Source organism: Salvelinus namaycush, chromosome 9 (genome assembly GCF_016432855.1).
Source record: "Salvelinus namaycush isolate Seneca chromosome 9, SaNama_1.0, whole genome shotgun sequence".
NCBI lineage: Eukaryota > Metazoa > Chordata > Actinopteri > Salmoniformes > Salmonidae > Salvelinus > Salvelinus namaycush.
This window is the reverse complement of record NC_052315.1, coordinates 29,509,122-29,523,753: the sequence shown is the minus strand read 5'-3', so window position 1 is coordinate 29,523,753 and position 14,632 is coordinate 29,509,122. Positions and strand designations below refer to the sequence as shown.

General features: G+C 42.6%; 1 protein-coding gene across 1 annotated transcript in view; it reads left to right on the top strand.

The window, feature by feature from the left end:
- plin1 (perilipin 1) overlaps positions 1-11,243 on the top strand; it is a 43,176-nt gene extending 31,933 nt beyond the window's left edge. Inside the window, exon 8 of the mRNA XM_039000373.1 lies at positions 10,920-11,243. Within this exon, the coding sequence (XP_038856301.1) occupies positions 10,920-11,243 (324 nt within the window). The remainder of the gene's footprint in view (positions 1-10,919) is intronic.
- The last annotated feature ends 3,389 nt before the right edge of the window (positions 11,244-14,632 follow it).

Here is a 14,632-nt window from a genome sequence, read left to right as displayed (position 1 = left end):
CACGTGACGCTGCGCTTTGGTCTCCTCACTACGACGATCGTGACAGAATAACCCACCAACCAAGGACCAAGCAGCGTGGTAAACAGGAGCAGAGGATTATGGACTCATGGACATGGGAGGAGATACTAGACGGTAAGGGACCCTGGGCACAGGCTGGGGAATATCGCCGCCCCAAGGAAGAACTGGAGGCAGCGAAAGCTGAGCGGCGGCGATATGAGGAGGTAGCACGGCAGCGCGACAGGCACGAGAGGGGCACACGAGGAGTGTGGCAGAGTCAGGTTGGAGACCTGAGCCCACTCCTCGTGCTTATCGTAAGCAGCGCGTTACTGGTCAGGCACCATGTTATGCGGTTAAGCGCACAGTGTCGCCAGTACGCGCTCATAGCCCGGTGCGCTATAGGCCAGCCCCCCGCAAGTGTCATGCGCCGGCTCTGCGTGTTGTGTCTCCGGGGCGCTGGGAGGGTGCAGTGCGTCCTATGCCTGCGCTCCACTCGTGCCAGGCGAATGTACCAGATCTCCAGTGCTCACCCACAGCCCGGTTCAACCTGTGCATGCACTCTGGAGGGTCCGGGCTAAAGTGGTCATCCAGCCTGGAGAAGTGGTGCCAAGGCTGCGCACTAGAGGCGCCCCTGGGTCCAGTGGTGCCCTCTACTAGGGTCTCCAAACCGGGGTCGGTGGCGAGGGTCGCCACTCCTAAGGTGCCACATAAGTGGGCCGAGACTATGGTGGAGTGGGGTCCACGTCCCGCTCCAGAGCCGCCACCGCGGTAAATGCCCACCCAGGCTGTTACGAATCCCTTTGGCCCGACAATCTAGGGGGGATGGTAATGGGACCCGTAACACAACTCATGCAAATTATTATAGTGACAACGTAACAGTGAGAACAAAAATAACCACAGACAACTAAATTACTACCGTCAAACACTCAAGGTTTATTTAAAAACACACGGTAATGGGGGGAGCAGGAAAAGGGGCTGAGCTGGACCCAAGGAATGAAAGAATAATCCAAAAACACCCCTAAGCTAGACTAGCCTACTTCACAAACAGCTAACTAACTAACCAAAAATACAGGGGGTGGTCCGCCCAGTTCTAACTAGTGTTTATATAACAAAGTTTACCTACGGGTAGTGTATGCCCAAGGGCGACTTGTCTGGTTACCCCCTTTTCCCACCATCAAACAAACACTCAAACACCATAACCAAAACAATACTCACAGGTGGGGACAAAGTGACATGTAGATGCAAAACACACAAGCGATCTACAGACAGAAGGCATTTACAAAAGAGATTGAGCTGGGGAGAAAACAACTGACAGGGGTTTTAAACCAAGGGAAAGGGACCGTGATTGGGTAAGGGAAAAGGAGCAGGTGTCTTCTGATTAGCGACTGATTGATGACTGATTGGGGAATGATTATTGTCACCTGTGAGTAGGGGAGAAGGAGAGAAAAGAAATACACACAGGATACACACAGAACACTTGTATCCGTAACACTCCCACCCTTAAAAGAGCAACCCTAGGGGGATTGCGAACACAGTATTTACAAAACATACAAACATCATAATTCTCACACACGAGACAAAGCATCTGCCAACACATTCTCAGAACTTTTTTTATGCTTTATCTCCAAATTATAATTCTGTACAATAAGGGCCCAACGCATTAGGCGCTGGTTCTGATTGTACATGCGGTGGAGAAACACTAAGGGGTTGTGGTCCGTATATACAATCACTGGCAGGGCACTGGAACCAATGTACACCTCAAAGTGCTGCAGAGCCAACAACAAAGCAAGAGCTTCCTGTTCTATTGTGGCATAGTTTGTTTGACATTTATTAAACTTCCGAGAAAAATAACACACTGGATGATCCACTCCACTCTTGTCCTGCTGCAGTAGAACAGCACCAGCACCTCTGGCACTAGCATCTACCTCAAGTTGAAATGGTTTTTCAAAATCCGGAGCAGCAAGTACAGGGGTATTACACAAGAGGGCTTTCGCAGATTCAAAAGCTATTTTACAATCCGGAGACCACACAAATGATTTAGCCGGACTGAGCAAAATCGGTCAATGGAGCAACTACCGCAGAGAAATTTTGACAGAAACTACGATAGTAGCCCACCATCCCTAAAAAGCGGCGTAGCTGTCGTCTGGTGGTAGGTGCGGGAAATGCAGTTATAGCCAACACCTTGGCATCAACAGGGCGCACCTGTCCATGGCCGACCTCTTTGCCAAGATAAGTAACAGTAGCTTTTCCAAACTCGCACTTTGCCAAGTTCAGGGTTAGCGAAGCAGCTGCCAACCGTTCACATACTACCCTGAGAGAGTCAACATGATCTGACCACTCAGACGAATAAATCACCAGATCATCAAGATAAGCACTACAGTTGGGTACTCCAGCTAATACGGAGTTAACCAGTCGTTGGAAAGTGGCTGGTGCATTTCGCATCCCAAAAGCCATGACTGAGTACTGTAGGAAGTTGTCTGGGGTTACAAAGGCAGAAATCTCCGAAGCACGTGCAGTTAACGGAACCTGCCAGTAACCTTTTAAGAGGTCCAACTTAGTAACATACTTAGCAGCTCCAATAGTGTCGATACAGTCGTCCAGTCTGGGTAACGGGAACGAATCTGGCATTGTGACAGAATTAACCTTTCGATAATCCGTACATAACCTGGACGTACCATCAGGTTTAGGAACCAGAATGCAAGGAGAACTCCAAGGGCTTGAACTTGGCGTAGCCAGGTCATTCTCCAACAAATATGTCACTTCATCCCTCATTATCTTCCTTTTGGAAGCGTTGATACGATAGGGGTGTTGCTTGATAGGTGTAGCATTTCCAACATTAATGTCATGTTCCAACACGTTTGTGTGAGTAGGAACGTCATTAAAGAGACATGGAAAACTGTGTAGTAGCCTCACAACATCGTCGGCCTGTCCGTCTGTTAAATGAACCAGACCTGACTTGATAGACAGCAGCATTTCTGAGTTGGGCAATCTAACGCACTGCTGCTGAGTATTGCGCAACTCTAATCCATCTCCCTCATTATTATCAACATGACAGTCCATTATCATAGCAGTAGAAGCAGCGGAGACAGCCGCACCTTCCTCTGTTTTTGAACTATCCACTTGGGTGATGGGTCGGGTGTGGTATGCTTTTAACATGTTAATGTGGCACACACGAGATTGGCGTTTTCTATCAGGCGTTTGAAGCACATAATCAGTTTCACTTAATTTCTTCTCAATGAAGTAAGGACCAGAGAAACGAGCTGACAGTGAAGATCCTGGAACAGGCAATAAGACCAGTACTTGGTCACCTGGCTGTAGTGGACGAGAAACAGCCTCTTTATCATAGTGTCTTTTCATGCTCCTTTGGGAGGAAGACAGAGCTTCCTTTGCAAGAGCACAGGCTTGGTGTAGGCGCTCCCGAAAGCGACTAACGTAGTCCAACACATTTTCATCTCCTGTACACAACTCTTGGGACAAAAACTGTTCTTTAAGAACTTTCATTGGTCCTCTCACTGTGTGACCAAACACTAGTTCAGCCGGGCTGAAACCTAGGGACTCCTGTACAGTTTCACGAGCAGCAAACAAAACTAGAGGTACTCCCTCATCCCAATCTTTCTCAGATTCTAAACAATATTTACGTAGCATAGACTTCAGTGTCTGATGCCATCTTTCAAGCGCACCCTGAGATTCTGGGTGATAGGCGCTTGACACACGGTGCGTAATTGATAAGGATTTTAACACCTGCTTGAAAAGCTTGGACAGGAAATTGGTACCTTGATCACTTTGTACCACCTTAGGTAATCCGAACGTCGTGAAGAATTTAATTAAGGCTTTACTCACTACCGGGGCTGTAATCCTTCGCAGAGGAATGGCCTCGGGGTATCTTGTTGCCATACACATAATTGTCAACAGAAACTGGTTACCCGATTTTGTCTTCGGTAATGGTCCAACACAATCAACCACCACATGTTCGAATGGTTCACCTATGACAGGTATTGGACAAAGAGGAGCGGGAGGAATAACCTGATTTGGTTTTCCTGTTATCTGACATGTGTGGCAGGTACGACAGTACTGAGCCACATCTTGTTTTAAACCTGGCCAAAAGAAATGGCGAAGGATCCGATCATATGTTTTTGTGATTCCTAAATGACCAGACCATGGGTGATCATGAGCAAGGGATAACACATTTTGTCGAAAGGCTGTAGGAATCACTATTTGGTAAACAGCATTCCAATCTCCGCCTGCGTCATCATGGGATGTCCATTTACGCATGAGGAGATTACCATCAATGAAGTAAGCCACGTTTTTCTTCTTTACCTCTTCCAATGAGACAACACTAGAAAAACATTTAGCAAGCTTGGTGTCAACCTTTTGGTTAGCAACCAGCTGCTCACGAGTGACTGGTAACTGTATTGCATCAGCAATAAGTTCAACATTCTTCACTTCTTTCCTGGGCTGTTTGTCAGAGGTGATCAGCTTCCCAGAGGTAGCGCACAACCCATCCTCTTGATCATCCTCTTTGAACAGAACAGTGTTCGACAAATCTATCACGTCACTCTCTTGTCGTGCCTGAGCACGAGTGACAGCACAAGCGGGGAACACATGTGGATAACTCTGTGCCAGCTCATTGGAGAGAGAGTGGTCACTTTTATCCATTACCTCCAAAACGGGTACTACCTTTCCTCCGGCAATATCGTTACCCATTATAAAGGTCACACCTTTTACTGGCAACATAGGACGTACCCCCACTCTGAATATTCCACTGATTAACTCAGTGTACTTTCACAAAGTGCAATGGCACTGGAACAAAACCCATTTCAATACCCTGAACTAACACACTGGAACCACAGTATGTATCGTCGGATAAGGGCAACACATCAGACAATATAAACGACTGCGCCGCACCAGTATCTCTAAGGATTTTAACCGGAAGCCGAGACGCGTCGTCATTCGCTAGGGACACAAACCCCTCAAATGAACGGTTCATAACTACGGTCGGGAACTGGGTCTTCCAAAATACATTTACCCTTAGGCACCTGTTTCGTTTCAGACCTCACAACCGTACGAATTAGACCAACACCTGTTGGTGGCTTGGCACGAAGAGGCATCCCTTGTTTACGTTTTAGCAGGAAGCAATCATTAATCATATGTCCCACCTTATGACAATAGAAACAGGGACGCTCATTTTTCTGGCGTGCTTGATATACTGCTGGCCGACTAGGGCTATAAGTAGGCACTTCTGTAACTCTACTCTCAGTATGAGCCGAAAACACACTCTTGTGCGTCAACACAAACTCGTCTGCCAACACAGACGCTTCTGACAGGGAGGATACTTTCTGTTCGTTTAGGTACACTACAATGCGTTCAGGTAAGCAATTTTTAAACTCTTCCAACAAAATTAACTCCCGGAGAGAGTTGAAATCAGTTACCTTACTAGCAGCATGCCATTTATCAAACAGATTTCCCTTCTCTCTAGCAAATTCCACATAAGTCTTACTAGAAGACTTCTTATGAGACCTAAATCTCTGTCGGTATGCCTCAGGCACAAGCTCATATGCGCGAAGAACAGTAGCTTTGACCACTTCATAATTTAAACTGTCTTCAAGAGGTAGCGCTGACAAAACCTCTTGGGCTTTACCAGTTAATTTATACTGAAGTAATAGGCACCATACCTCTTTAGGCCATTTCAAGGCTACGGCTATACGTTCAAATACACAAAAATAGGAGTCAACCTCTGACTCTCTGAACAAAGGTACTAAGGCAATCTGCCTACTAATGTCAAAAGTGTTGGGATCTCTAGTTGGTGAGGACGGCTCACTAACAGTCACTGCAGGAACGAAGGCTAGCCTCGCTGTCTCTGCCTCCAGTTCCATCTGGCGCATTTTTAACTCCATCTGCCGCTGTTCTCGCCTTTCCTCTTTTTCTGCCTCAATTTTACACATCTCCAACTGGAGAGTCTCTCGCCTAATTTGGGCTCTCTCTTCCGCCTCCAGTTGGAACTGTATGGAACGGATATCCCTCCTGGCATCACCGGTTGAAAGTGGGGAGAGTGGATCAAAACGGGGCAATGTGGCAGGTGCTTTAGCCTCGCCCTCAGACACCACTGGGCTTAGAGGAGCAGCAACATCCCCTACAGGGGTAGTAGGCTCAGGCAGCGGTAATACAAGCACCTGCTCTTCCAACAAAACATTTAACACTAGTTGTTTAACCTCCGCTTTAACTAAACCCGGCGGAATCGATACCGAATAATGGTCAGCCAAGGTCATTAAATCTACCCTACGACATCTATCAAAAACCTCCCACGAAGGGTTATCCAAAAAGGACTTCAAATCAAAAATAGCCATCTTGAACTACCACACAAGAGCCAACAAAATAGCAAACACTAATGCTACTTCAGCTACAGCGCTCAACACTGAACTATACCACTACAACAATTTGCATAAGCGGTATGGGTGTCAATAAAGACAGATCCCGGATGAGCTCCCACTTATGTTACGAATCCCTTTGGCCCGACAATCTAGGGGGGATGGTAATGGGACCCGTAACACAACTCATGCAAATTATTATAGTGACAACGTAACAGTGAGAACAAAAATAACCACAGACAACTAAATTACTACCGTCAAACACTCAAGGTTTATTTAAAAACACACGGTAATGGGGGGAGCAGGAAAAGGGGCTGAGCTGGACCCAAGGAATGAAAGAATAATCCAAAAACACCCCTAAGCTAGACTAGCCTACTTCACAAACAGCTAACTAACTAACCAAAAATACAGGGGGTGGTCCGCCCAGTTCTAACTAGTGTTTATATAACAAAGTTTACCTACGGGTAGTGTATGCCCAAGGGCGACTTGTCTGGTTACCCCCTTTTCCCACCATCAAACAAACACTCAAACACCATAACCAAAACAATACTCACAGGTGGGGACAAAGTGACATGTAGATGCAAAACACACAAGCGATCTACAGACAGAAGGCATTTACAAAAGAGATTGAGCTGGGGAGAAAACAACTGACAGGGGTTTTAAACCAAGGGAAAGGGACCGTGATTGGGTAAGGGAAAAGGAGCAGGTGTCTTCTGATTAGCGACTGATTGATGACTGATTGGGGAATGATTATTGTCACCTGTGAGTAGGGGAGAAGGAGAGAAAAGAAATACACACAGGATACACACAGAACACTTGTATCCGTAACACAGGCCCTCCCCTATAGGTTCAGGTTTTGCGGCCGGTGTCCGCACCTTTGGGGGGGTACTGTCACATTCTGACCTTAGTTCCTTTTTTATGTCTTTGTGAAGTTGCATGTATGCACTCTTTGTTTATAGCAGTCACGTTCGTTTTGTTATTTTGTTTAGTGTTCTTCGTGTTTAGTCGTCTTGTATTAAAAATGTCTTCACGTCACGCTGCGCTCCTCACTACGACGATCGTGACAGCCTCTTCTCTCTCCACATCTGATTTAACTAATATGTTTGATAGATTTGTTGATTGTTTAAGGTGAATAAAGGAGGATTCTGGAAAAACAGAATTTAACCTCTAACGAGTCTCCCTCCCGGATCCGGGATCCTCCTCATCAAAAAAGCTGACTAGCATAGCCTAGCCTAACGCGACAGGGATATCATATAATATAATTTCATGAAATCACAAGTCCAATACAGCAAATGAAAGATAAACATCTTGTGAATCCAGCAATCATTTCCGATTTTTTTAATGTTTTACAGCGAAAACACAATATATATTTATATTAGCTCACCACAATAGCCAAACACACAACGCCATTTATTCACCGCCAACATAGCTTTCACAAAACTCAGAAATAGAGATAAAATGAATCACTAACCTTTGGACAACTTCATCAGATGACAGTCTTATAACATCATGTTATACAATACATTTATGTTTTGTTCGAAAATGTGCATATATAGAGCTACAAATCGTGGTTTTACATTGTGAATACGTAGCCACAATGCACCATATTGTCCGGAGATATTTTGGACAGTCACCTAATCTAACCAAAGAACTCATCATAAACTTTACTAAAAAATACATGTTGTACAGCAAATGAAAGATACACTGGTTCTTAATGCAACCGCTGTGTTAGATTTTTTTAAATAACTTTAGTACAACATACAGCATGCAATATTGTGAGACAGCGCCCAACAATTCTCCGCCTTGTTGGAGCCAACATAAAACACAAAAATACGAAATAACATCATAAATATTCTCTTACTTTTGATGATCTTCCATCGGAATGTTGTGCAAGGAGTCCTAGTTCCAGAATAAATCGTTGTTTGGTTTTAGAATGTCCATTTCTTCTGTCGAATTAGCAACTTTGGCTAGCCATGTGGAGGGCACATGTCCAAGAAATCGTTGCGCCTGGAATGAAAAATTCCAAAAGTCCCAATAAACGTTGAATAAACTGGTCAAACTCGGTTGAAAATCCTACTTTATGATTTTTTTCTCATATGTATCCAATAAAATCAGAGCCGGAGCATTTCGTCATGTATACGTAACGCATTTCAGAAGACAATGTGGAGTTCCCCTGTGCGCAGTTGAAAACTGACAAAAGAGCGGACCTGTCACTCCAAAAGCTCTCATTCGGCCTTACATCAAGCTAGACACCCCATTCAACCTTCTACTGCCTGTTGACATCTAGTGGAAGGCATATGAAGTGTATACAGATCCATAAATATAAGCCAGTTGAATAGGCAGGCCCTGACAGAGCCCCATTTTCAGAATTTTCACTTCCTATCTGGAAGTTTGCTGCCAAATTAGTTCTGTTTTACTCACAGATATAATTCAAACCGTTTTAGAAACTTCAGAGTGTTTTCTATCCAATAGTAATAATAATATGCATATTGTATGATCTAGAACAGAATACGAGGCCGTTTAATTTGGGCACGATTTTTTCCCAAAGTGAAAACAGCGCCCCCTATTAAGAAGAAGTTAAAGAGGAGTCTGATAATGTGTCAATGTTTGGCAATAGACTTGATGCCATTACGACTATCATTGAAAGTAAATATATAGTTTACAGAAAACCCTTTCTTCTGCTTATTAAGTAATTGGCTTCTGTTCAAGCTTTTAACTTGTTTTTTAGCTTTATCAAGCCAGGTATCGGGGTATCCCCTCAAGCGAAAATGCTCAAGGAGAGAATATGATTGTCTATCATATTCTTCCTCTGTCACAGATGCAATGCAGTCTTTGAAGTTGGCTTACTGGTAAACCTTTTTTTTAGGGGGAGAGGGTAATAACTATCACTATTGATTTGTGAACCTTAAACAGACTATTAAGGAACGGAACTTCAGAAAATATTCACACCCCTTGACTTTTTCCACATTGTTGTGTTACAATTTTAAATTGAATAAATAGATGTTTTTTTTGTCACTGGCCTACACACAATGCCCCATAATGTCAAAGTGGAATTATGTTTTTAATTTTTACAAATGAATAAAAAATTAAAAGCTGAATTGTCTTGAGTCAATAATTATTCAACCCCTTTGTTATGGCCAGTCTAAATGAGTTCAGGAGTACAAATTCTCTTAACTTGATGTCCTGAATACAAAGTTATGTTTGGGTTAAACCCAACACGTCACTGAGTACCACACGTCATATTTTCAAACATGGTGGTGGCTGCATCATGTTATGGGGTATGCTAGTCATCGGCAAGGACCAGAGTTTTATTCAGGGGGGAGTAAAAGAAACAGAATAGAGCTAAGCACAGGCAAAACCCTAGAGGAAAACCTGGTTCAATCTGCATTCCAACAGACCCTGGGAGACAAATTCAATTGTCTACATCTGCATTGCTTGCTGTTTGGGGTTTTAGGCTGGGTTTCTGTATAGCACTTTGACGTCGGCTGATGTGTAAAAAAAAAAAAAAAAAAAAGGGGCTTTATACAATTTTTTGATTGACAATAACATTAAACACAAGGCCGAATATACACTTGTGTTACTTAGCCTACAGTAGGTACAGTTTTGATTTAAATTGTCTTGAAAAACTATGGCAAGACTTGACAATGGCTGTCTAGCAATGATCAACAACCAACTTGACAGAGCTTGAAGAATTTTTTTAAAGAATTTGAAAATATTGTACAATCCTAGTCTACAAAGCTCTTAGACTTACTCAGACTCAGTTGTAATTGCTGCCAAATGTGATTTTAACACATATTGACTCAGGAGTGTGAATACTTATGTAAATGAGATCTTACTGTATTTCATTTTCAATACATTTATACAAATTTCTAAAAACATGTTCACTTTGTCATTATGAGGTATTGTGTGTAGATGGGTGAGAACAAATATTTAACCCATTTTGGATTCAGGCTGTAGCACAACAAAATGTAGAATAAGTCAAGGGGTATGAATACTTTCTGAAGGCACTTTAAATTCAGATTTGCCTGAAGGTGGTGTGATGCATTCTTGGTAATGTCGGCACATGAAAAGGCCTGCATGCATTGTTCCCTTCATAGATCATACCAGAGTCTTTTTGGCCTCATTGGCCTGTTTGTTCAAATAGCCTCCTAATGAAATATATTTAATCCATCAGAATGTCATTCCATTTCTCCTTGCCATCATACAGCTCCTGATTCCCTGAACAAACAGCAAGCAGCTCTAACTGGAATTGTCCCACACAGAGGAAAAATCCTGCTGGCTTTTCTGGGAAAACACTGTCTGATATTCTAATTAGCTGCAGGCCCAGATGACACATGTCTCAAATAAGCAATAGCAGTTTTTTTTTAAGAAGCCATTGTAGGAGGGGGGGAGGACAACACAGACCTTCCCATGAATTCAACTAAGCCTGTGACACTCATTAAATCACCCCTGTAGAAGACAATAACCAAACAAGTAATGATTAAGATGAAAAGGATTAGAGCTAGTTCTAATTACTTGGATGAATTGCTATCATGGTATTGTTTTCTTTGGACACAGATTCCAGGGTTATACTCCTACAAGGAGTCTGAGGCTGGCTGCAGTGCTGGAGATGAGGAGGACGGGGAGCCCAAGATCTCTGATGAGGCCCGGCTCCTCAAGCAAAGGGTCCTGCTGCAGATCCCCCAACAGCAGAGGATGATACTGGGCCAGTCCTACACATCTATCGTCACCCAGCGCATCCCACAGAGAGGAGAGATCGCTATGAGGTCCCGAAACTCCTCGTATACACACAATGTGCATTCCCGCCGCTACAGCCCCACCGCTAAATACGTTGTCACTGTGGAGCCCATTCAGAAGGATACAACTCAAATGGATGACTAACAGTGTCAACTAGAAGCATTTTAATATAAGCTTGCAACAATGCTGTGATTCAACCAATGCAACAGTATTTGTAGAGCTTTATGCCGTAACAGCAAGTGCAATCATGTATGTTAAAGGTCTACAAATGTAATACTTGTGTGTTTCTTTGTGATATGGCCAAAGCTTTGCTTGAAAGAAGGCCTCCTATTCTGTTGACAAATACAGAGCTAATAGACAAAGCCATGACTGAAACAATGATTTATATATGCAGTAGATGACTATTAGGAGGGGGCGTGTTGAAGCCACCGCACCTCCATCTTGGCAAAGATATTCTGGAAGTTATAGAAATGCATTTGTTAATGTCGACAATTTAGTCTATTTCAGACAGATTAAAGCATACTTTAAAATTATGTCAGCTAAACATTAAAATGGCAAAACATTTTCCATAAAGTATAATTTTGAGATTACGAATTTTATTGTCCCCACTACAACAGAAAATACTTAAATACATGTAATTCTGTCCTTTAAACATTTCATTTAAGTAATGTAGAATTCCATTAATTCCTATGGAGGACTGACGGCTTCAAAGCCTCACAATGGCAAATACATAGCATCAGCAATCCAGGGTTTAAATAAATCATTGGCCTGAAACAATGTGACTCTGCTCAATAGCTTTGCCTATAACATAGCTGAATCATTAAGAACAGACAGATCAATGAAGTGACGCCTTGATCCTGTCCACATTGAGCTCTGTGTCTCTCTGTCATTAGAGGGATTCATAAATTGGATTTGAGAAGAAACTCTGGGTTCCATCTTTCCTTCTTACTGCCTGCCATGGGAAAATGTTGAACAGAAGACTGTCTTGAAGAAATAACCCACATTTTATCACGATGAGGGACATGCATGACATTAAACCATTAAAAATATTCTTAAATGACACTTTCATGACTGTTTCTTAATAGCATGTGTCTGTTTGTACATCCTCACTTTGCATTAAGTCCTTACTTTAAAAACATATATATACAGTGTTTTCAGAAAGTATTCAGACCCATGCTTTTTTCCACATTGCCTTTCGTTACAGCCTTCTAAAATGTATTATATACTTTTCCCCCTTCAATCTACACAAAATATTTGATAATGTCAAAGAGAAAAACAGGTTTTTAGTAATTCTTGCACATTTATGAAAAATAAAAAACTGAAATATGTTATTTACATAAGTATTCAGGCCCTTTGCTGTGATACTCGAAATTGAGCTCAAAAGCATCCTGTTTCCATTGATCATCCTTGAGATGTTTCTACAACTTGATTGGAGTCCACATGTGGTAAATTCAATTGATTGAACATGACTTAGAAAGGCACACACCTGTCTATACAGTGGGGAGAACAAGTATTTGATACACTGCCGTTTTTGCAGGTTTTCCTACTTACAAAGCATGTAGAGGTCTGTCATTTTTATCATAGGTACACTTCAACTGTGAGAGACGGAATCTAAAACAAAAATCCAGAAAATCACATTGTATGATTTTTAAGTAATTATTTTGCATTGCATCTGGAAGGTTCTCCCATCTCTGCAGCACTCGTCAGTAAAAGGCAAAAGACAGAAGCCACTTGTCAGTAAAAGGCACATGACAGCCCGCTTGGAGTTTGCCAAAAGGCACCTAAAGGACTCACAGATCATGAGAAACAAGAATCTCTGGTTTGATGAAACCAAGATTGAACTCTTTGGCCTGAATGCCAATGTCACATCTGGAGGAAACCTGGCACCATTCCTAGAGTTAAGCATGGTGGTATCAGCATAATGCTGTGCTATGTTTTTCAGTGCCAGGGACTGGGAGACTAGTCAGGATTGAGGGAGAGATGAATGGAGCAAAGTAAAGAGAGATCCTTGATGAAAACCTGCTCCAGAGCGCTCAGGACCTCAGACTGGGGAGAATGAGTGTTTAAAACAGTCATCAATGCAAAGGGTGGCTACTTTGAAGAATATAAAATAGTAAAAATAAAGAAAAACCCATAAATGAGAAGGTGTGTCCAAACTTTTTACTGGTACTGTTTATATAGAAATATATACAGTTGAAGTCAGAAGTTTACATACACTTAGGGTGGAGTCATTAAAACTTATGTTTCAACCACTCCACAAATTTCTTGTTAACAAACTATAGTTTTGTCAAGTCGGTTAGGACATCTACTTTGTGCATAACACGTCATTTTTTCAACAATTGTTTACAGACAGATTATTTCCCTGTATCACAATTCCAGTGGGTCAGAAGTTTACATACACTAAGTTGACTGTGTCTTTAAACAGCTTGGAAAAATCCAAAAAATGTCATGGCTTTTGAAGCTTCTGATAGGCTAATTGACATCCTTTGAGTCAATTGGAGGTGTATCTGTGGATGTGTTTCAAGGCCTACCTTCAAAATCAGTGCCACTTTGGCTGACATCATGGGAAAATCTAAATAAATTAGCCAAGACCTCAGACCTAATTGTAGACCTCCACAAGTCTGGTTCATCCTTGGGAGCAATTTCCAAACGCCTGAAGGTACCACGTTCATCTGTACAAACAATAGTACGCAAGTATAAACACCATGGGACCACGCAGCCATCATACCACTCAGGAAGGAGACGTGTTCTGTCTCCTAGAGATGAACGTACTTTGGTGCGAAAAGTGCAAATCAATCCCAGAACAGCAGCAAAGGACCTTGTGAAGATGCTGGAGGAAACAGGTACAAAAGTATCATATCCACAATAAAACGAGTCCTATATCGACATAACCTGAAGGCCGCTCAGCAAGGAAGAAGCCACTGCTCCAAAGCCGCAATAAAAAAGCCAGACTACGGTTTGCAACTGCACTTGGGGACAAAGATCGTACTTTTTGGAGAAATGTCCTCTGGTCTGATAAAACAAAAATATAACTTTTTGGCAATAATGACCATCATTATGTTAGGAGGAAAAAGGGGGAGGGTTTGCACACCATCCCAGCCGTGAAGGACGGGGGTGGCAGCATCATGTTGTGGGGGTGCTTTGTTGCAGGAGGGACTGGTGCACTTCACAAAATAGATGGCATCATGAGGAAGGACATTTATGTGGATATATTGAAGCCACATCTCAAGACATCAGTCAGGAAGTTAAAGCTTGGTAGCAAATGGGTTTTCCAAATGGACAATGACCCCAAGCATACTTCCAAAGTTGTGGCAAAATGGCTTCTACTTCATCACAATCCCGGATCCGGGAGCACCCCCATCAGTAAAAAAGCTGACTAGCATAGCCTAGCATAGCGTCACAAGTAAATACTAGCATCTAAATATCATTAAATCACAAGTCCAAGACACCAGATGAAAGATACACATCTTGTGAATCCAGCCATCATTTCTTATTTTTAAAATGTTTTACAGGGAAGACACAATATGTATTTC